The sequence below is a fragment of the Oryx dammah genome, unplaced genomic scaffold (genome assembly GCF_014754425.2).
Source record: "Oryx dammah isolate SB20612 unplaced genomic scaffold, SCBI_Odam_1.1 HiC_scaffold_26, whole genome shotgun sequence".
Lineage (NCBI taxonomy): Eukaryota > Metazoa > Chordata > Mammalia > Artiodactyla > Bovidae > Oryx > Oryx dammah.
Window position 1 is genome coordinate 70088277 of NW_024070210.1, and position 24390 is coordinate 70112666.

Here is a 24390-nt window from a genome sequence, read left to right on the forward strand (position 1 = left end):
TCTATCTAATTCACCCTTTTCCATACACTGAATATTTCAGTTGTTCTTCTTATAAAAAGAAAAAAAACTTGTTGCTTTTACATATCAAATTTTAATTTAGTAATCTGAGGCCACTTTCCTAATTTATCAAGTGTCTTCAACTCTTACTGGAGAATATTTCTGGTATACCCCCTCTTAAAATTATCAATCATTTACAACACATTCAACTCAAATCTTCAGGTCATTAATAAAAATACTGAATACTAAGACTTAAAACAGATTTCCTACAGGACTGTTTTCAACATCCTTTCCCAACTTGACATAAGATCATTTGACTTCCCTTGGCTAAGTCTTGTTCATTTTGGATGAAAAATTATGTAATCCAACATTGCTTAATTTTTTTAACCTAAAAAAATACACTATGCAAACTCTTAACATAAAATAGATATGTACAATAATACAATCTGTATAGAACCTTGAAAAATTACAACATTTAAAATGGAGAAGAGGATTTAATTCCTGGTAGAGTGCTTTACTGGAGAAGGCAATGGCAACCCACTCCAGTACTCTTGCCTGGAAAATCCCATGGACAGAGGAGGCCGGTGGGCTGCAGTCCATGGGGTCGATAAGAGTTGGACACGACTGAGGAACCCACTCCAGTACTCTTGCCTGGAAAATCCCATGGACAGAGGAGCCTGGTGGGCTGCAGTCCATGGGGTTGATAAGAGTCGGACACGACTGAGCGACTTCACTTTCACTTTTCACTTTCATGCTTTGGAGAAGGAAATGGCAACCCACTCCAGTGTTCTTGCCTGGAGAATCCCAGGGACGGGGGAGCCTGGTGGGCTGCCGTCTCTGGGGTCGCAGAGTCGGACATGACTGAAGCGACTTAGCAGTAGCAGCAGCAGAGTGCTTTACGGTTGCTATGAGCAGTTATCACATATATGCCTTTTGAGGCTTAATTTTTAATGCCTAAGAGATGTTGAAAGAAATAAAATCTGTAATAAGATTCCACGTTGGAAGACAAACACATATGTACCTGTGAGATTTAAAAAAATCATACTCATACGATGACAATTCACTTTTGGCATAAAAATAATAAAAGCTCAATATTTCATTTTCAAGTGAAAGTACTAGGCAATTCCATACATGAGACAAAAATACCTAACATGAATTTTTCTAACCATTCTTTTCAATATATAAACCATTTTATGGACAATATTTCTTTTGTTTCCTTCTCTCATAAGGCCTAGATTATGGTTAATATCTCATGACACCAAAAGTAATACTGCAACAGATATTAAAGTATTTTTTCAGCCACTTATGCTATAAAATATTAATTGTAAGCCTGTGCATGTGCTGTGTATACAAGGGATTAGGTAACTGAGTTCCTGCTCAGTTCTAAATCAATAAAAGATAACATGCACAGCATCCGTCACCATTTGCTCTTCCTTTAGTACATAATAACTGCAAGTGGAAGATTTTTCTAAAAATATATATTTAAGCACTCACGGAGATATATGCTGGAGAAGACGTAAGCAATACTTACCTAGGAAGGATAGGTTTTTCTCCAGAAGCAAGTCCCTCAGCAGGACTTCATGCTCATGACCAATGGCACTGGGAAGTCTTAGTTAAGGAGCGTAACATTGGTAGAATTATACCACCAGAAAAAATTGCTAATACCAGGGCTATACTCTGAGATGAAATGGAAAGTAGAGGTAATTATAAACATCCTTTATGCTATGCTAAAAACCCCTCAACTCAATTTAGGACCATTTATTAAGCACTAAGTGCAGTTAAGAATACCAACCAGCTTTTGCCCTCAGAATTTCTAGTCTTACAGAGTTCCATAAATCTTCTGTGAGTTCATACTTGTCACAAAGCCAGCATTTAGCAGCTCTTATTTTCCCAGTCCTGATGCTGGGAAAGATTGAAGGCAGAAGGAGAAGAGGGTGTCAGCGGATGAGGTGGCTGGATGGCATCACTGATGCCATCAACATGAACTTGGGCATACTCAGGGAGATGGTGAGGGACAGGGAGGCTTGGTGTGCTGCACTCCACGGGGCTGCAGAGTCAGACACAACTGGGTGACTGAACAACAACAGCCCTTCTAGTCTATGACTGGTGGTCTTCTGCGACTTGGGAAACCAAACAACTGACTTGTTGAGAAGTATATGTACTCTGGAGGCAAGACATCCCAGTAAACGGCTGTGGAGTAGTGCGTCAGTTCAGAGGCTGTTTCAAGTCTTTCTCTTGTGTGTGCAAGTTTTTACCATTATATGGTATATATAAATATATACATATGCTCATATAAATTTTTTGAGTGCTATTATGAGGCAGGCAGTATATCAAGTATGTTATTTTCAGTGTATTTACATATGTTTTTTCATCCTCACAGTTATTATTATCCTTATATTACAGATAAGGAAAACAAGCCTTAAAAAGGAATTTATATAAGATCATATGGTCAATGTGTGGCAGAGCAGAGAATCAGAACAAAATCTCTGCAAAGCCTATATCTATGACCTCTGTAGAGCTACTTAAAAATATTAAAATTAATTACATAAAAATAATTGATATTAGCTAATGCTGCTGCTGCTGCTAAGTCGCTTCAGTTGTGTCTGACTCTGTGCAACCCCACAGACGGCAGCCCACCAGGCTCCTCTGGTGTGTACAAAGTGTGAAAAGGAGTGTTATCCTATTCTCATACTATAATTTTGTCAAAGGTGTTTGGTAATACAGGCAGACTTTGGAGATACCATGGGTTCAGTTCCAGAATATAACTAATATTGCAATAAGGCAGGTTACATGAATTTTTGGTTTCTCAGTACATATAAAAGTTACTATTACACTATAGCCTATTAAGTGTTCAACAGCATTATATCTAAAAAATACATACACCCTAATTAAAAAATATTTTATTGCTAAAAAATTGCTACAATCACCTGAGCCTTCAGCAAGTCCTCATCTTTTTGTAATTATCACAGATCATCACAGCAAATACTATAATAATGAAACACATTAAAATACTGTAAGAATTACCAAAAAGTGACATAGAGACATGAAGTGAGCAAATGCTATTGGGAAAATGGTGCTGACTCAAGGCAGGGTTGCCACAAACTTTCAATTTGTAAAAAACATAATATCTGCAAAGCAAAGCACAATAAAATGAGGTGTGCCTGTAATTCTTTAATTTTCCATCTCACTAATGTCAATCTGGTTTTATTACTCCTTGGCTTAACAGGGATTCTTTGGTCCTGATCATGCACTACAAGAATCCAATTTAAATCAAATAAAGCTTAAAAATTACCTGTAAAATTCTTAGACAATCATCCTGTCATTTATCAACAATACAAGTGGATATTATTCAAACCTTAGATTTAAGAGGTGGGACCACTCATACACATCATCAAAACAAGTCCCAAGTCATCATCACTGTCTTTTTCTTTCTGTTGTCCCTCCTCCCCATGTACAGGACTGTGCTTATTTCTCACTGAAAACAAATTTTTAAATCATAAAATTTCACACATTCATAGAGTCCACTGAAGACATCTGATGAATATCTCTCAATGGTCTCTCATTACTAGGGGCCTCCCACGTTTCAGAACTAAATAATTTACTTCCAGTCCACATAAATGTGCTCTCACTTTTATTGCTGTGAATTATTTACATCTAAAATGTTGAATCATGATACTGATGGTACAGGAGTAAAAACCAGAGCACTCCAAGCTTCCTGTATCATTATCTTTCCTTGTTCCACAGTTCAGGTCTTTGTCTAATAGCTGGGTCCTGAAGTCACACTTTGGAAAGTTGAGGTGGCTGGTTTCTCACACCTTTTGTGTCTGTGAATATAACTTGTGGCAGGAAAATAACATGTGGGTGGACACAGTTATATAGGAAAAATTATAGTAGACACCAAAAGAAAAAGAAAGCAATGACAATTTATATACTCTTTGCAATCTAGGGTACTATTTTGGTGTCATATTAATAAATCACCAATTTACTTTACTCTCCTTACACAAATGCCTACACGTAACATTTTCATAATGGAGTAAAAGGTTTTGCACCTATTCTGTTTATTAAATGTGTGCTTTCTTTCTAACAAAATGATGTAATTTAACAAGAGTAAGCAATGTAAACATTACCAAATTATCAGAACAACATACAAATAGCATTTGCACTCATATGAAAATCCAATCATTTTTATTCAGTGTGAAATAAAACAATTCCTGTTGATCAGCCTTGAAAACAGCTAAGCAAGTGTATTTACGTTACATTAAACTGCCACTATCTCAATGCAAAGATAAAATCAATTCTCTATAAACTTCCCAGCCTGTTTTATTCTGCATGGTAAAAGCAATCACTAATTTGAAACTTTGCAAAGATATATACATCTTGATTATGTTTTATTTGATATAAACATGTATAAAATACAAAATCTAGAATATAAAGTTTATAAAAACAGTAATTTTACAAGCAATAGGCATAATGGAATTGTGAAATTATAATCTAGCCAGTGAATACAATTTATAGACATACATCATTATCTTTATCAGTTGAAATCATGCACTACATTAAATTCTACTGGCAGTAGCACAACCAAAAAAGGAAAGTGGAAAATACTCCAAACCGAATTTATAATGCTTCATAAGCAGAAACACTTAGACTTTCTCTATAATAATACCTATTATTGATGTATGGCAGTGACCATGGGGCAAAACTTGTAAATAACCTCACAAGCCATTTTCTTCACCAGCAATACAGCAGTCTAGTTTCCCGTAAGCATCTCAACTATTACTGAAAAACAGCCTCCTGGCATTTACAAAGCAGTTGACTTCATACTTTAGTCCATGCATACATAATTAGATAGTTATATTTAAAATCAATATGCAATCCTTCAAAAGACATTATGCTTTTAAAACCTTAACTTTAAATTGATTTTTAACTATTTTATGTGCTTTAAAATTAACATGTAATTCCACCCCAGATACTCTAAGATGGTGTTAGTTGTTTTGTAGATGTGCTAAACTTTATCACTGTGGCAACGTGGGGGTTGGCATTCCGACAATTTCTAACACTATCATTAATTTTACACTGAAAATGGAAGCATAGTTTCACTATGGTCTAATAAAAGGTTGAATTCACAACAAAGCTGTGATTTTGTTAAGTTAGACTGAGAGGAACAGATTAGGAGAATAAATATGCAAAGGGCTATAATATAGATACTGAATATTCTTAAAAGTGGGCTCTGTTGAAAGATTTATTTTTCAAAGGTTAATTTCATGAAAAAAAGAAAGCGAATCAATTTTTTTTCTTTTACAAAAATTTCACTAACTCTAAGCCTTCATGAAACAAGGTGGAATACAAACACACACACACACACACACACACTTGACTAGCAAAGCTTCTAACAAAAAGCCTCCTGACTGGTAATCACTGAGTCTTAACTGGTCACAATGCCATCTGTGCTAACAAAACCCAGGAAGGGCGTGTTGTATTCTTAAAAAATATAAGACTCATGGACTCAGGTAGATATCATTTCCATTAAAAATGACTAATTATTGACTCTTTACATAGAATTTTTTAGCCAAGGATTATAAAAATTCTTAGTGTTGCCACAATACTACTAAATGTATTGATTAACAATGTCCTACTTCACAAAGTAGTTACTGTCCACTCAACTCCTGTTTGGGATTCCCCGGTGGTGCTAGTGGTAAAGAATCCACCTGCCAATGCAGGAGACACAGTCATGCAGGTTCAATCCCTAGGTTGGGAAGATTCCCCTAGAGTAGGAAATGGCAATCCACTTCAGTATTCTTGCCTAGAAAATCCTATGGACAGAGGAGCCTGGCGGGCTGCAGTTCATGGGGCCATAAAGAGTCAGAAACAACTGAAACACGTGTGCATGTACACACACACACACACACACACACACAAATCCTGTTTGATGAAGCAAGCATTAACTCTTTAGTAATTTCAATGTCTTTAATGAAAAATGACTGGACATCTGTTCTCTTAGCCTTAAACTCAGTCCAGAGGGAAAAATTAGCTTGGTTTTCTCAAAAAATGTTTATTAGGGACTCAAGTGACAGCTCAGAATATAATCAACATCTAAGCAGTAAGAATCTACTGCCCTTTAAAACAGGATGGTCTCCAGTGGCAGTTTAATCACATCATCTCTTAACTACAGGCTCAAAATTTATTCTCAACTAAATTTGGTTCATTTAAAATAGAAATTTATTCATATTTGAAAAAATGTTCACTGAAATGCTTAGATACATTCCAAGACAGTGTGCTACCTGCCTCGTGACTCTATCTTTAAACTCATTGAAAACCAAGCAGGTTGATATAAGCATGTGAACACGCAACTGCTGAACTGACATCTTCCCAATGCCTATCTGATTTTTTTTTTAAGCTGTAGAAAAGAATGGTCTGCAGTGACCCTCCAGTTGATTGAATATAAAATAGAAGAGTATGAAATGTGTTTTGTGAAGCAGAACTTTATGTCAGGTTAAAGCTAGACACATCTCCTCCACTGAGTCTAAGCTCGTCAATTGTGCACCTAAAATTTTATGGGAAAGGATACTGTTTGATGCAGTCCACCAGTGGTCCATAACAGCAGTCATTCACGATGCACTGCAGACAAATAAGAGAAAGGTCTGGGATGGAGCGACTACAAAAACTGTCAGACAATATCCTAAAAGCAGTAATTACTTTTCTTAAAATTTTTTTTTAAAAAAAGCTATCAAAAGACTGTTCAGATTTAATCACAGAAAACAAAAATTGCATGCTTTTTATTCACTATAAAAGCAAGCTATTAAAAAGTGAAATGCTCTTCTCACAAATATTGCATTGCCATTTATGGTGCACCCTGACCTCAGTGATAGTTTATGATGACAGTAATTAAATGAGGTTTAAAATCCTTTACTCTGCTAGGCAGATAACAGCATTGCCACTGAAAATAGACAGCTGTGATTAATACCTGATAGACCTGATTTGCTAGAACTCCATCTGGAATCTGAGAAGGGTCCCGTAGCATACTATTTATAACAGACTTGGAGGCTGCAGAAGAAAAGAGATGAACTGTTAGCAGACAGTCAACATACTTTTAATACAACATGAAAAGTGACATATACCTATAAATACACCAACCATGAAAATGAAAACATTACTGATACTAATCATTTTTTTCCTTTTTTTTCCAATCTCAGAGAAGCTTTTAATTAAAACACTTTGCCAAGTTTAAAAGCCACATTGACAGATTTGAAGATGACCTAATTTTTCCAAGGTAAATTCACAAGTACAGACCTAAAGCATATGTCTCTTTGCAGATAAATTAGCTTTGGAAAAGCCCACTTGGCGGGGTGGGGAACAATCAGAAAAGAAAATATTTTCCTTCTGCAGGTAAGTATGTTATAACCAAGCATATGTAGCTGGAGAGTTTAGTGAAGGCAGGTCAGATTCAAAGACTTCAGTGACGTCAATAAAAGTTACCCTCAGCCAAGAAAGCATCTCTGAATCTAAACCTTTCTGAAATAATTCTCAACTGCCATGAAATGTTATGTCCATTTCACAGGTAAGGAAAGTACGTAAAACTGACACAATTTAGCAAATCTTAAATAAGAGAAAAAATATATATATACACACACAATTGTATATTTATATACAAATTTTTGTCCCAAAGTATGTCTCATCATACCCAATTGCAAATTAAACTGACCTTATCACGGGGAACTGCAACGGAAGGGGCTATAGGAAGCATCTTATGAAGTGTGGTATATCAGATCACACCTTTTGAAAAGCGAGGCAGGAGATCCTGACTTCATTGCTCACTGGAGGCATGCAGAAGCCAGAGTGGCCAGAACTCCTCTTCCTCAGCATGGGGGGAAGGCAAGTCTCTAGACTGAAGCTAAGTCAGGTATTACCTAAGAATCAATTCTTTCAAGTCCTCCAGTGGAATCATTCCCAAACATTTAGCAAAATAGCTTATAGGGTCTGATCCATACAAGCACAAACTAAAAAAATACTGGATAATTATCTAGTTAAGAGACGAAAAACATGCCACAGAGCTACATCATCATTCAGGTTCTGAGATGGTTTTTCCTTTTTTTTTTTTTTTTGAATGATTATGTTCCTTATCAAGTTCAGTACCATAAGAACACTGACAGACATGATAAATGTTAGGAAATTCTGTGGAAAGAAATAGGGAAATTACATCTTTCTCACTTAAGCATGGTGCACAAGGAAAAAAATGAAGCACAATTATTTTAATTATTTCCTATTCTTAGTTACCTAACTGCATGTGTATAACAATGCTTTGTAGTTAGTTGCTATTTGTAAATATGTTTGCACGGCAAGCGGGGAGGCATATATGGAGTCTCACAAGGATCATCATCACTGGAGGAATACTATCCAGCTCTGCAACCTGGCAAGTTATTGAGCCTCTCAAATTCAGGGTCTTCATCTGTAGAATGTGATAATGCTATCTGACCTGATTACCTTTAAGGGTTCTTATATGAGTCCCTAGAGAAAACAGTGACAACACTATGATTTTAGTTATTTTGTTAAAGCAATAATAAGTAATATCAAGAAAAAAATCAGCCTTATGCATCGACTTTGAGTAAGCTTAAGTTCAGTTCAGTCACTCAGTTGTGTCCGACTCTGCGACCTCATGGACTGCAGCATGCCAGGCTTGCCTGTCCATCACCAACTCCTGGAGCTTACCCAGACTCATGTCCATCGAGTCAGTGATGCCATCCAACCATCTCATTGTCTGTCATCCCCTTCTCATCCTGCCTTCACTCTTTCCCAGCATCAGGTTCTTTTCTACTGGGTCAGTTCTTCACATCAGGTGGCCAAAGTACTGGAGTTTCAGCTTCAGCGTCAGTCCTTCCAATGAATATTCAGGACTGATCTCCTTTAGGACGGACTGGTTGGATCTGCTTGCTGTCCAAAGGACTCTCAAGAGTCTTCTCCAACACCACAGTTCAAAAGCATCAATCCTTCAGCACTCAGCTTTCTTTATAGTCCAACTCTCACATCCATACATGACTACTGGAAAAACCATAGCTTTGACTAGATGGAGCTTTGTTGGCAAAGTAATGTGTGCTTTTTAATAAGCTGTCTAGGTTGATCATAACTTTTCTTCCAAGGAGTGTCTTTTAATTTCATGGCTGTAATCACCATCTGCAGTGATTTTGGAATCCAAAAAAATAAAGTCTGTCACTATATCCACTGTTTCCCCATCTATTTTCCATGAAGTGATGGAACCAGATGCCATGATCTTAGTTTTCTGAATGTTAAGCTTTAAGCCAACTTCTTCACTCTCCTCTTTCACTTTCATCAAGAGGCTCTTTAGTTCCTCTTCACTTTCTGCCATAAGGGTGGTGTCATCTGCATACCTGAGGTTGTTGATATTTCTCCCAGCAATCTTGATTCCAGCTTGTGCTTCATCCAGCCTGCATTTTGCCTGATGTACTCTGCGTGTAAGTTAAATAAGCAGGGTGACAATATGCAGCCTTGACGTACTCCTTTTCCTATTTGGAACCAGTCTGTTGTTCTATGTCCAGTTCTAACTGTTGCTTCTTGACCTGCGTATGGATTTCTCAGGAGGCAGGTCAGGTGGTCTGGTATTCCCATCTCTTTCAGAATCTTCCACAGTGTGTTATGATCCACACAGTCAGCAGAAGTAGATGTTTTTCTGGAACTCTCTTGCTTTTTCAATGATCCAATGGATGTTGGCAATTTGATCTCGGGTTCCTCTGCCTTTTCTAAATCCAGCATGAACATCTGGAAGTTCATGGTTTACATACTGTTGAAGCCTGGCTTGGAGAATTTTGAGCATTACTTCGCTAGTGTATGAGATGAGTGCAATTGTGCACTAGTTTGAACATTCTTTGGCATTGCCTTTCTTAAGTTAGACTTAATTATTTCAGAAAGAAATGACCATGATTTAGTGGAACAAAAACTGGGAATACAAAGCAGTGAACTGTCCTACATTGCTCTCACATGCTCAGTCTGGTCTGACTCTCTGTGACCCAGCAGACTGTAGCCCACCAGCTCTTTTGTCCATAGGATTCTACAGGAACGAATACTGGAGTGTGTTGCCATTTCCTTCTCTAGGGGATCTCCCTGACCCAGGACCAAACCTATGTCTCCCAAATTGGCAGGCAGATTCTTTACTCATTGAGCCATTGTAAATTCACTGTTTCCCCAATTTAATTCTAAGGCCAAGGCCAGTAGGATGGGGCCAAAGTCACTCACATACTGGTCACCTTCCCTGAGGGACTGCACTCACTCTGATCTGCTACTCAATCACACATGGATAGTAATGGCAGACACTCCTCTGCAATACCCATGATGCTATCAGTATCTCATGGAAACAAAAGCACCTTCTCCACATGTTCCTGGTCATTGGTAGGTTGTTACACTGCTAACCCTCATACCCATGTGAGAAGAATATTACTAAATGACCAGGCAGCATACCTAAAAATATGCTATTTCCCTATCCTAGGGAAAATTACTGACCTCATATCAAACTATATGCAAACTCATTGCTAAAATCATAATGGTCCTTTAAAAAAAAGAAAAAAGAGGGACAATACCCTAGGACAGAAAAAAAAATTAGGTCATTTGTTTTATGAGGGAAGAAAGGGAAATCTTACAGGAAAATGAAACTGATGACATCATAGTTTTCCTTACAATATACATTATAGAACAGTGTGCTTATCAGAAGCAAGAATCATAGCCAATAAACTTAAAAAAATAGTTTGAATATATTGAATAGAACACTATTCAAATCAAAGGAAGCTTGCAAGGGGAAGTCAGTGATTTTAAGTTGAATAGTAAAAGCTATATATTGAGTCCACGTTCATTTAAAACTCAAGAAAATCTCTTTTCTCGTCTTGCAACTGGCCGTTTCTCAGAGCAGGAGAAAAAGTGCTAACACACAGGACCTCCAGGCCAAGGCTCCAGATGCAGGACATGTCTGCACTCCATGTCTGGGTATTTGCACTCAGACATGAGTAGATCTACCTCCCAGATCAAGCCAGAGTGCAAGCATACATTTACACACAAACTCTGAGGCTTAGGAAATGCTCAGTGAGTGAAGTGAGAGTCGCTCAGTTGTGTCTGACTCTTTGCAACCCCATGGACTATACAGTCCGTGGAATTCTCCAGGCCAGAACACTGGAGTGGGTACCCTTTCCCTTCTCCAGGAGATCTTCCCAACCCAGGAATTGAACCCAGGTCTCCCGCATTGCAGGCAGATTCTTTACCAGCTGAACCACTAGGGAAGCCCAGGAAATGCCAAAGGGAGGAATAACAACATCAACCAGATAAGGAAAAGCAATTGGACAATCCTGGGGTGGCTAGGGATATGAGGCCTCAAGGAAGCCCATGCCTTTCATAGAAACTGTCCCTAGGCCAGCCATGACTCATCCATTGTGCATCCATCTATTTTGACCACATGTGGATAGGAGTCTTGTTCTCTCCAACCACTGCTAAAGGCATTCATTGTTGATTTCACAGTTTAACCCTGCCGCTGCTTCAGCTGCTGGGATTTCAAGTATCAAGCCTGTTCAAAGCAAGAATGCATGAGTCACTTAGAGCAAGATGCACTAGGAGAGGCGAGGACTGGTACCTGTTCAAGCACACTACACAGAGTACAGGGGCAACTGGCAATGCCTGGACTGTGACACGCATGCGTGCATAACGTGCTAAGTCGCTTCCGTTGTGACTGCCTCTTTGTGACCCCATGGACTGTCGCCCATCAGGCTCTCCTGTTCACGGGATTTCCCAGGCAAGAATACTGGAGTGAGTTGTCATTTCCTTCTCCATATTGTGGAATATTCTGAACACAAAGAGGGCAGGATCCTAATATAATAAACATCCATGTCCTACCTTTCTGGGCTTCCCAGGTGGTGCTAATGGTAAAAGAGACCACCTGAGCATGAGGCAGACATTAAGAGACCTGGGTTTGATCCTTGGGTTGGAAAGGTCCCCTGGAGTGGGCATAGCAACCCACTCCAGTATTCTGGCCTGGAGGATCCATCTTTCTAAATTAACTTCTGGACTGGCAATTAATACTAAGATAGTCCAATACTAATTTGTGTAAACTTTTAAGTTTATCAATTTGCTAGAGATTGCTTTGTTTTATTAGTATTTTCAAGAAAACAAATTTCAGTTTTTTTCTCTCTACTACTCCACTTCTTCAAAATTCATTTAATTTATTCTTTTGTGATCATTATTTCCTGCTTTCTTCTTTGAGTCTGCTATATTTATTAATACTTCACTATGTTTATTAAATAAAATTTCAAGCTTTAACACATTTTTTTGCATTGTTGCTTTCTTTTTTAATTTTTTAAAAATATAAATTTATTTATTTTAATTGGAGGTTAATTACTTTACAAAATTGTATTGGTTTTGCCATACATCAACATGAATCCGCCACAGGTATGCATGTGTTCCCCATCCTGAACCCCCCTCCATCCTTCCTCCCTGTACCATCCCTCTGGGTCGTCTCAGTGCACCAGCCCCAAGCACCCAGTATCATGCATTAAACCTGGATTGGCGATTCGTTTCATATATGATATTATACATGTTTCAATGCCATTCTCCCAAATCATCCCACCCTCTCCCTCTCCCTCAGAGTCCAAAAGTCTGTTCTATACATCTGTGTCTCTTTTGTTGTCTCACATACAGGGTTATCATTACCATCTTTCTAAATTCCATATATATGCGTTAGTATACTGTATTGGTGTTTTTCTTTCTGGCTTATTTCACTCTGTATAATAGGCTCCAGTTTCATCCACCTCATTAGAACTGATTCAAATGTATTCTTTTTAATGGCTGAGTAATACTCCATTGTGTATATGTACCACAGCTTTCTTATCCATTCGTCTGCTGATGGACATCTAGGTTGCTTCCATGTCCTGGCTATTATAAACAGTGCTGCGATGAACATTGGGGTACACGTGTCTCTTTCAATTCTGGTTTCCTCAGCAGTGGGATTGCTGGGTCATAAGGCAGTTCTATTTCCAGTTTTTTCAAGGAATCTCCACACTGTTCTCCATAGTAGCTGTACTAGTTTACATTCTGTTCTCCACACACTCTCCAGCATTTATTGCTTGTAGACTTTTGGATCTCAGCCATTCTGACTGGCGTGAGATGGTACCTCATTGTGGTTTTGATTTGCATTTCTCTGATAATGAGTGATGTTGAGCATCTTTTCATGTGTTTGTTAGCCATCTGTATGTCTTCTTTGGAGAAATGTCTATTTAGTTCTTTGGCCCATTTTTTGATTGGGTCGTTTATTTTTCTGGAATTGAGCTGCAGGAGCTGCTTGTATATTTTTGAGATTAGTTGTTTGTCAGTTGCTTCATTTGCTATTATTTTCTCCCATTCTGAAGGCTGTCTTTTCACCTTGCTTATAGTTTCCTTTGTTGTGCAGAAGCTTTTAAGTTTAATTAGGTCCCATTTGTTTATTTTTGCTTTTATTTCCAATATTCTGGGGGGTGGGTCATAGAGGATCCTGCTGTGATTTATGTCAGAGAGTTTAACACTTTTCAAGGCTACAAATTTTCCTCTAAATTCTCTTTAGCTACTTGCCACAAGTTCTACTGTCACTTACAAATATTTTGTAGTTCCTATTATGATTTAAATCTCTGATTCATACATTGTTTTAAAACATTTCATTTTTAATATTCGAATTTGATTAATTGTGGCAACCTCCAAATTATTTTAATTTGGAAGTATGTGCTTGACTTTCTTTGCAGGTGACCCAATTTTTATGAATGTTTCAAAAATCACTCTAGTTCCTATTTTAGAGGTACAGGGTTCAGGTATGTCTAGTATATCAAGATTTTTAAATGTACTCTTCAAATCTTCTGTTATTACTAATATTTTCCAAACTACATATGTCCTATTTCACTTCTACTGTCACTTTGTCAGCTTCTCCATATAATTCTGTCAATGTTTGCTTTCTATATTAAGAGGCTATATTGTTGGGTGTACAAACTCGTTGTTCTAAGAATGAAATTTTGTCTTTTGGCATCGTCATGACCATCTTAATCTCGTGTGTGCGTGTGTGTGAAACATAAAATTACCTAATGGTGATCCTGCTGCCCCACTTTTCTTTTGAATAGTATCTAATACATCTGGTATTTCATTTATCTAAACTTCACTGTATCATTATGTCTTAGGTCTGACTCTTATTAATTGCATTTAGCCAGATTTCCTAAAATCAAATTTGGAAATCTCTCCCTTTTCAAGAGTGAGTTTAATCTACCTGTAACTGAGACAGCTGGACTTACCCTACCCTCTTACTCTCCATGCTCTGGTAATCATTTTCTTCCCCTTTCCCGTTTACTACCTCTAAATTGATTACATTTTCTTTATGCCCTCTCTCTGTTTTTATTCACTAAAAAATATCAATAATATGGGTTTTAAAATTTTTGTTTGTTTTTGGCTGTCCTGAGTCTTCTTTTCCATACTTGCAGTGAGCAGGGGCTACTCTTCATGTGGTGTGCAGGCTTCTCATTGCAGGGGCTTCTCTTGTTGAGGAGCACTGGCTCTAGGCTTCAGTAATTGCAGCGCATGAGATTAGCTGTTCTGCAGCATGTGGGATCCTCCTGGACCAGGGATTGAATCTGTGTCCCCAACATTGGCAGGCAGATTCTTAACTACTAGACCACCCAGGAAGTCCAATAATATAGTTTGTATCTACTTCTTTAGTAGTGCTCTCAAAATTGTTTCTAATCTAATCATACCTCCTTGGCAATTCTTAGTGTAAGGAACTTAGAATGCACTCATTCCAACCAGGAAGTCCTCTTTCTTCATCAGCTTCCATGATACCATACCTATTATTTTTGTCTGACCATCTTGTTTGTAAACACAGTTTCCTAATTAATTTCTGTGATGGTTAGTTTTATGTGTCAATGTTATTGGACCACAAGGTGACCTATTTTGTTAAACATTACTCTGTATGTTTGTAAGGGGATTTCTGGATGAGATTCACAATTTATTTGGTACGCTGAATAAAGCAGATTGCCTTCTCTGATGTGGGGGTGGCCTCATCCAGTCAGCAGAAGGACTGACTAGAAGAAAAAGGATGAGGAGAAAAGAATTCTTTCTGTCTGCCTGCCTTTGATTTGGGACAGCGGCATTCTCCTTTCTTTGAACTAGACCTAAAATATTGGCTCCTCCTGAGTCTCAAGTCTGCAGATCTTTCGAGCAGAACTAGGCCACCGGCTGTCCTATGTCTTTAGCTTGCTGACTAACTATAGATCTTGGGATTTATTAGCCTCTATTATCATGTGAACCAATTTCTTATCATCTCTCTCTCTCCCTCTCATGCTCTGTCTCTCTCTCTACACACACACACACACACACACACACACACACTCTTGGTTCTATTTCTCTGGAGAATCTTCTACATAGTCTCTTTCTACTTTTAAAAATATTTTTAAACATTCAATGTTTATTTAAATTTATCAACATGTTTGTCGATTTCCTCTTTCAGTGCTGCTTCCTGAATGCCACATTCCAATTTTAAATTCAATATTCAAAATTGGATATTATTACTAAAGCATCTTTTTATTAGTGCTTTCAGCTAGGATCACAGAGTAGCAAGATCTTTGGTTCTGCCTTATCTGAAACTATCTTCACTGAGTTCTCAGTCTTGAGTGATAATATAGCTGGGTATAGAATCACATGCTAAGAATCAGCTCTTTGAAGACATAATTCCACTGTCTCTTGACATCTATTACTGATAAGAACTCTATTGTCAGATGAATAGCTGAAATTATACTACATTTATAAAATAGAATATTACTCAGCCATAAAGGAACAAAGTTGAGTCAGTTGTAGTGAAGTGGATGAATCTAGAATCTCTTATTCAGAGTGAATTAAGTCAGAAAGAGAAAAATCAAGTATTGTATATTAACGCATATATATGGAATCTAGACCCTGATAGCTCAGTTGGTAAAGAATCTGCCTGCAATGCAGAAGACACTGGTTCAATTCCTGGGTCGGGAAGATGCCCTGGAGAAGGAATAGGCTACCCTCTCCAGTGTTCTGGCCTGGAGAATCCCATGGACTGTACAGTCTGTGGGGTTGCAAAGAGTTGGACACGACTGAGCAACTTTCACTTTCACTTCATGGAATCTAGAAAACCAGTACTGATGGGCATGGTAGACAATGGACTTGTAGACACAGTGGGGGAAGATGAGGCTGGGAAGAACTGTGTATATATATGTGAGTGTGTGTGTGTGTATACTGTCATGTGTGAAAAAGATAGTGGGAAGTTCCTAAATAACAAACAGCCCAACCTAGTGCTCTGTGATGACTAGAGGGGTAGGATAGGGGGAGGGGAGGAAGGCTCAGGAGGGAAGGGACATAATTATAATGGATCCATGATGTTGAACAGCAGAAATCAACACAAAGTTGTAAAGCAACTTTCCACTAATAAAAAAATAAATAAAATTTAAAAAAGAATTGTACTTTCAGTCTAATAGTAATCCCTATATAGGTAATTAGTCTTTTATTTCTGGTTGCTATTAGAATTCCCTTTGTTATTCAATAGTTTCATCACTGTGCACCTGGATATGGCCCTTTTTAGTTAGCCTGCTTGGAATTAGCTATTTTTCATGAGCCTAAGGATGAACACATTTAACTAGCTTGAAAAAAATGAGTCATCTTAGCTTTGGTCTCCAATTTTTTTTGTAAAGCTTACATTAGACATCTTTTAGAAGGTCTTATCTTCTGTCTCCTACCCCTATAAAGTGTTTATATTTTCCATCTCTTCATCTCTTGTGTTATACTAAAGTTGATTTCTTCAGATCCATCCTAGAATCCACTAACTTTTTTTCTAATCTAATCTTCCAATTTTGATTTCTTGTATGTAATTGAACAGTTTACTCACCAAAGGAGCTTTTAACTTCAGTGACAATGATTTCATTTCTAAATTATTTTTGTTTTTTAAATGTGTTTTCATACTATTTTCTTTTGTTTATCCAATTATGGTCTTTCTTTTTACTTATTCAATCAGCTCATATATTAATTTTGTAGCTTTCAAATGTCATCATATAGATTAAATTTATAGTGTCTTCATTTTCTCATCTCTAGTCCATAGTATACCATTTCTCTACCTATCTATTGACCTGCCTACCTATTTACCTATCTTCCCTATGACAATGGTTTCCTCACTTGCTTTGTAAATTTTTACTGTGAATTTATTTTCATTTTTTTTTTTTTTTTTTTTTTTTTTTGGGGGGGAAACCAGTCTTTCCAGGAACTGGTCTGTTTCTTTATTTTCCAGGTCCACTTTAAAACTTTTAGTTGTACATAGAGATAAATGTGTTCTCAGCATATCTTTGTTCTTACAAGGGTCTTACATTTGTTTTACAATATCTTCTGGTCTGGAGACCGATTAACATTTTATGGCCCCACCTTTCTTTCTGTTGATAAAGGTTAATTGATCAGAAAACTTGTTTCCCCTTAAGATCTATTTAGTCTTAAGATAGTGATAAAGTTACATTCTTACACAGCAAGGACACAGTGATTTATAACAAAGAAAGAGGAGTACAGTGATCTATAACAAAAGAGAAAATTCATCAACTCAAAAGTCTAGTATTGCTAACATCAAAACTACTATATTTCTTTTTCTACATTCCAATTACATTGATTAACATACTCCCAGGCGCCTAAGGATATGGAGGCCTGGCGGCAATCATTAACTCAGCAATGAAACCCTGCACCAACATGATTTCTAACTAACTCACTAATACTATGCTAATAATTTTCTTTATTTTATTTTATTTTATTTTATTTTATTTTATTTATTTTTAATTTATTTATTTATTTTTAATTTTTACTTTACAATTCTGTATTGGTTTTGGCATAGATTGACATGAATCCACCACAGGTGTACATACTGTGAATTTATTTTCAGAAAGAATTGTTCAACCTGTGTGGTGGAAATAACCATGACAAAGTAGTTTCATGTTTACTTTTGCAGAGACTGGTTTTATTGTTAATTTCTTAGCTCAGACTTCCTACAATAAATAAGAGTGCAAATCTGAACCTATACCCACAAATGGCTGACCTATTTCTAATTTCCCTCTCCCCTCCTAATACTCTACAACCCAAGTCCATAGGCAGTAAGCAAGTCTACCTGACATTTTCTCCAGGCAAGTGGAGTTTCCCAGTTTTTTTTTTTTTTTTTTAATGGTTTGGGTTATATGTTGAAGCTCAATTCCAGCTCCTAGCTGTACATGTTTCCCTCTGGGGGGTGTGGGGTTTAAAAATCCCAGCCCTGGCCTTTTATGACTATGTCTAAAGCTAACAATTCTTATGGACTTACATGGTGTGAGTCCCTGTTCACCACTCCAAATACACATTCCTCTCCACTTTTTCATTTCTTTGTTGTTGTTTATTTGGTCTATCATCCCTATGTTTTTGTCATGGCAACACAGCCCAACAACCAAAAATTATTTTGTTATTCTCCTGAAGTTTTTGGAAACCCTCCAATAAGAAGTTTAAAAGAAAGCTTGTTTGTTTGCTATTTTTCTGGAGTTAAAATTATATAAGTATATATATATAAATAAAGTCCTCCCATAAAGTTGCAGCCCCAAACAACTGCAAGAAGGGCAGGTGGCGAATATGTTGAGTAGGCTGGAGAGTGGAACCACCAAAATCACTTGTGAAGTTCTCTCTTTTGCATGGTGTCTGAACCAGGCAGGGGACTGGGAGAATGGTCATTGGCGGCTAGATAATAAATTGTTACTCTGACCCCTCCAAAGCCTGCTACCGTGTCACAGACCAAGGCACTGCAGTAACCAACAAGCTTGGAAAACAAGACAACTTGTTTCTGGGGGTTGAGAATCAGTTTGGCTTCTTAGACTTACATTTTTTTGGTGCATGTGGCGGTGTGTGGCGGTATGTGGCAGTGTGTGTGTGTGTGTGTGTGTGTGTGTGTGTGTGTGTGTGTGTGGAGGAGTTAAACACCAATTTCCTTACATGCTCATTATTTGGCAATTTGGGCTAGACTTGATGAAGACAGCTTCTCCTTATGTGGTGTTAAGTGGAGTAGATCATTTGGGTGCTGGACAATTTGCTTTCATGATGACTCACAGCTCTGGCAGATCTGTGCTTGCTGTGATATCAGCCATGACTGTGGGAGAGGGGCTTTGGTTTTTCCCCATTTGGGTCTATCTAAGGTCTGCCTGAACTTCCCCTAGAATTGATGGGTAGGTGCCAAGTGTAAGCATCCCAAGGAACCAGGCAGAAGTTTATGGCTTTTTAGAATCTAGCCTCAGATGTTATATGAGAAGATCATAATTTTTATTTACATCTTCCTCACAAGAGAGAAAACATGCCTTCTGAAGGAAAGGTAAACTTGCAAAGCGATGCAATATAATACCTGCAAATGGAGAGACCACATGGAACGGTGGTTATGCACTGAGTCTAGGATCAGATTTGGTTTGGCTCTTCTACCTGCTAGCTGTGTCATCCTGACAAGTTAATTAATGTCAGTGACCTTCAGTTCCCTCGTTGGTACAAAAGTGTAACACTGGTGCTTACTTTGCAGGGTTATTGTGATGATGAACTAACACACAGAAAAACCACTAATGTGCTGTTTGAGACTTGAACTATTACAGTTGTTAGGCTGTTGCCGTAGTTGGTATTAGATCACACCATGGTCTGCTTTCTGCCTCCTAACATCACATCGTCATTATTTGTTACTTGCTATAGTCCAGAGGGTTAAAAACAGAAAGACTTCATGAGGTATGTGTTAAGTCAGGAGCCTACTTTTACCAGGCACATGTTGCCACAGCCTTGGAGAGAGAGCAGAAGTGAGTCTATTCTACATGCAACCTGGGGCAAGGCCAGATTCCCTCTTCTTACACGTCTCCCCTGACCCACCCCTTTGTGGGATTCAGGGTGTTCCACCCAGAATCAAACATGTTCTCTGGAAAGAACCTGATGGAAATCCCTATAATCACAGAAGAAACAGATTCCACACTTCCACACCCAACCCACCCCCATGCCCAGCTTAGGGCATTTCAAGCACCATCAATCAAGCAAGCAGAGACTTTACCCAAATCACTAACACTCACACCCATGTTCGGAGAAGGCAATGGCACCCCACTCCAGCACTCTTGCCTGGGAAATCCCGTGGACAGAGGAGCCTCGTAGGTTGCAGTCCATGAAGTCACTAAGAGTCGGACATGACTGAGCAACTTCACTTTCACTTTTCACTTTCATGCATTGGAGAAGGAAATGGCAACCCACTCCAGTGTTCTTGCCTGGAGAATCCCAGGGACAGAGAAGCCTGGTGGGCTTCCATCTATGGGGTCGCACAGAGTCGGACACGACTGACGCGACTGAGCAGCAGCAGCACACCCATATTTAGAACTACTCCTTTCCTTAGTGTAAGCTCAAATAAGCAGCCAGCTACTGTGGAAAGGAACCAAGGTAAATAAATCATCTACACTTTTAAGGTCGCTGGAAGTCTTGCCCACCGCAAAGGGTGCCATCTGCTCAGGTTACACCTGGATAAAACAAAGACAAGACCCCATATAGCTGAGACCTCTAATCCAGTGTCATCAATGGATTTAAGCATGACAGGTGAGCCAGCATGGGGCTGACTATATACTGGATAGTAGCAATCAGGAGCAAAAACAAGATGAAGTGAGGGATGGATGCTACAGGGATAAAGATGAGATTGGTCATTTGGAAAGAAAATTGATGTGCAGACAGCATGGAGGTGTTAGAATCTGGTTCTCCCTCCACTGGAAAGCAAACAAACAAACAAAACAATCCCTTCAGTTGAAAAGCTGGATGGGGAAGATGGCTGCTCTCAAGCACACCAAGAGGTCCGCCTCATCACATGACTGCTCCAGAGGTGGAGCTCCAGAACAGCAAAGCCTAAAATACCTGCTAGAATTGGATCACTTTCTCAAATGCTTAAGGTCTTTGAATATCAAGGTTATGAAGGTCCCAAGTTATATATCCATGGAGTTGGTTTGCCAGTGTCTTTTCTGGACAATCTCAACATTGCCCATGGTGTATAGGAGTCTACTTTCTCTTGCAGTTGGAAGTATGTCTCTTGAGAATTCCAGGCAGCTTGCTAAGTTTTCCTGCAGCACAGGAATGATCTCTAAAACAGTCTGATCTCATTCAACAACCTGAACAAGAAATATCTTTCAACATTAGGGAATCCTATAGGGACAAATTATAATTCTGCCCTCTAACTAGCACATAATCATGTAAGAAATAACTTGAACTAGAGTCATCAAAAAAGTATTATGGAAGGACGAAAGGAAGAAGTCTTCAAAGCATGAATATTCACACTGATCGGATTCTTGTCTCAGGCAACTTATAGCTCTACAGCCAGTACACACCATCAACTCTTATTCAATGAACAAACATTCAACAGAAATTTATTCAGCACATGGTTAATGCCAAGAACATACTTAACTGTACCACAGACTTCATCCTCCAAATCTGGACATTCTTTTGAATCTTTCCCTTGGCCAAAACCTCAAAGTTCAGTTCAATTCTCACCTCCTCCAGTAAAGTTTTTCATTAATTCTTCCAATTCACTTGTTCTCCTCTCCTCATATTGTGGAGTGGAGTGAACTCATTGTCTACTGATCATTTTGCACTTGATTAAATAAATGGCTTCCCTGGTGGCTCAGAGGGTAAAGCGTCTGTCTGCAATGCGGGAGACCTGGATTCGATCCCTGGGTGGGGAAGATCCCTTGGAGAAGGAAATGGCAACCCACTCCAGTATTCTTGCCTGGAAAACCCCATGGATGGAGAAGCCTGGTAGGCTACAGTTCATGGGGTCGCAAAGAGTTGGACATGACTGAGTGACTTCACTTCGTCACTTTAAATATTATGGCATAAGAGTGATCAAGATGCTAAGTCTTGAAACCATGACATCTTTAAAAAAATGTGAAGGAAAAGATAATATTTAGTACAGCACAAGAAAAAAGGTATCATACTTTCTCAACGTTATCTTTATATATCCAAAGGCTTTTATATGCACTATTAGGCTCATCCTGTGATCACAACAAGATTAAACTTACAAGTTTAATACTGGCTCTGAAGCCATAAGGTTTCAGATTTCAGCATGACCCCTGTGTTTGGTCTACCTCCATCTTTCTTCATTTCTTTATGGTTTGTTTCATTATGGCTACCCTCAGGACACTTTTAGACACTTTTTTCTTAACTGCTTCCCAACGAAATTTTGTTGTTGTGCAGTTACTAAGTCATTTCCGACTCTTTGTAACCCCATAGACTGCAGCATGCCAGACATTCTTGTCCTTCACTACCTCCTGGAGTTTGCTCAGACTCATGTCCATTGATCTGGTGATACCATCCAATCATCTCATTCTCTGTTGCCCCTGTACTCCTCTTGCCCTCAGTCTTTCCCAGCATCAGGGCCTTTTCCAATGAGTCCACTTCTTGCATCAGGTGGCCAAAGTACTGGAGCTTCAGCATCAGTCCTTCCAATGAATACTCAAGGTTGATTTCCTTTAGGATTGACTGGTTTAATCTCCTTGCTGTCCAAGAGACTCTCAAGAGTCTTTTCCAGCACCACAATTTGAAAGCATCAATTCTTGGGTGCTCAGCGTTCTTTATTGTCCAACTCTCACATCCATACTTGACTACTGGAAAAACCACAGCTTTGACTACACGGACCTTTGTCGGCAAAGTTATGTTTCTGCTTTTTAATGCACTGTCTAGATTTGTCATAGCTTTTCTTCCAAGGAGCAAATGTCTTTTAATTTCATGGCTGCAGTCAGCATCCACAATGATTTTGGAGCCCAAGAAAATAAAATCTGCCACTGTTTCCATTTTCCCCCTATCCATTTGCCAAGAAGCAAGAGGACCAGATACCATGATTTTCGTTTTTTGAATGTTGAGTTTTAAGCCAGCTTTGTCACCCTCCTCTTTCACCTTCATCAAGAGGCACTTTAGATCCTCTTTGCTTTCTGCCATTAGGAAGGTATATATATTCTGCATATCTGAGGCTGTTGATACTAATGTCACGAATATACCAGATATCTGGTTATGCAATATCACCATCTTTGAGAATGCATGGTTCACATGGAGAACTAAGGAACTGCTTGTGTCAGGATACTTGGTAAGATACCTGAAAGCAAAAATACTTCTCAGCTATCACCTCAAAATTGTTCTACACAAATAGCTACTCAACAAATTGCTGACCAAATTATTAATGAACTACTCAAAACCCAATTCCCTATTGTTACAGCAATTCTTAGGTAGTCAAACGGACTTGACTTAATTTGACCTTTTCTTGTTACAAGAGTAGGTGTTTCAAAAAACTGTTTTCAGAAAAAGCAGACTAAGAGGCTGTTTACATATAGGTCTTTAGATAAATGTTGACAACATCTAATGTCTTATCTCCCAAAGACAAGAATGCTTTACACTGGCACAGGAGAAGTGACTTTACTATAACAAAAGAACTGTTCAAACAGTTATGTGTTATTTAAACAGGTATCTATTTAGGCAAGAAAATCTAATTTACCATTTATGACAAGTTATAAATTTCCTTTTGGAAATATAATTAAGTAAGTGACATTTTAAATATCAAGTAAATACAGTATCTTTATTATTAGTACATATGGTGTTATGTGGATATGGTAAAACTAAAATTTCAGGAAACCAGTCTAATATTTATACCAAGTCATTTGAAAATTTGGGAAGGTGGGGTTACTCATCCTATCCCATAAAGAGTGTCCACTTCTGAAAAGGAATAACAGCCACCATTTACTGAGTGTTTATTGTGTACCAGGCACCAGTCTATAAACCCTTCACATGCATTAATTCATCAAATTTTCAGCATGTGCTCACAAGGAGGCTATCCTTATCTTAGATATGAAGAAACCGAGGTATTACAGATTTAAATAACTTGCCCAAAGTCCCACTATTAGTTAGTGGTGGAGCCATGATACAAACGCACAAGCTGTGGCTTGCAGTTACCTGGCTATTCTCCACCATTATTCCCATGTTAGTCAAAGGTGATCTGAAATGTTTCTGATCAAGGCATCATATTTATAAGAACTGATTGTTTCCTACCTGTTAGATGTCCCTCCAATTCAAATACTAGCAATTAAAGTTTCAAGACACTTAGTGCTCCAGGTAGAGAAAATACAGGGCCATGTAATGAAGATGAGCTCTCTTTTCTAAGCTTACTGGGCCCAGCATGTCAGACAACATTGAGATTTGAGTCACAGGTAAAGAGAAGACTGCAGCTCAAGGTCAGGGGAGAAAGTTAATGGCAGCAAAGACCTACCAAAATCTTCTGGGGCAGCTAGAAAATTCAGCAAGATCACAAGGGTCTTGTGTTATATAAAAGAGAAAAAAAATGGATGCTCT

General features: G+C 38.3%; 1 protein-coding gene across 4 annotated transcripts in view; it reads right to left on the bottom strand.

Moving 5' to 3' along the window:
- Nucleotides 1-24390, bottom strand: part of CDIN1 (CDAN1 interacting nuclease 1) — a 232919-nt gene that overhangs the window by 120823 nt on the left and 87706 nt on the right. For all 4 annotated transcript variants that reach the window (XM_040226980.1, XM_040226983.1, XM_040226981.1 and 1 more), the window contains exons 6-8: nt 6962-7041; nt 6566-6615; nt 1529-1596 (exon numbers count right to left, since the gene is read on the bottom strand). In XM_040226980.1, the coding sequence (XP_040082914.1) occupies nt 1529-1596; nt 6566-6615; nt 6962-7041 (198 nt within the window). The remainder of the gene's footprint in view (nt 1-1528; nt 1597-6565; nt 6616-6961; nt 7042-24390) is intronic.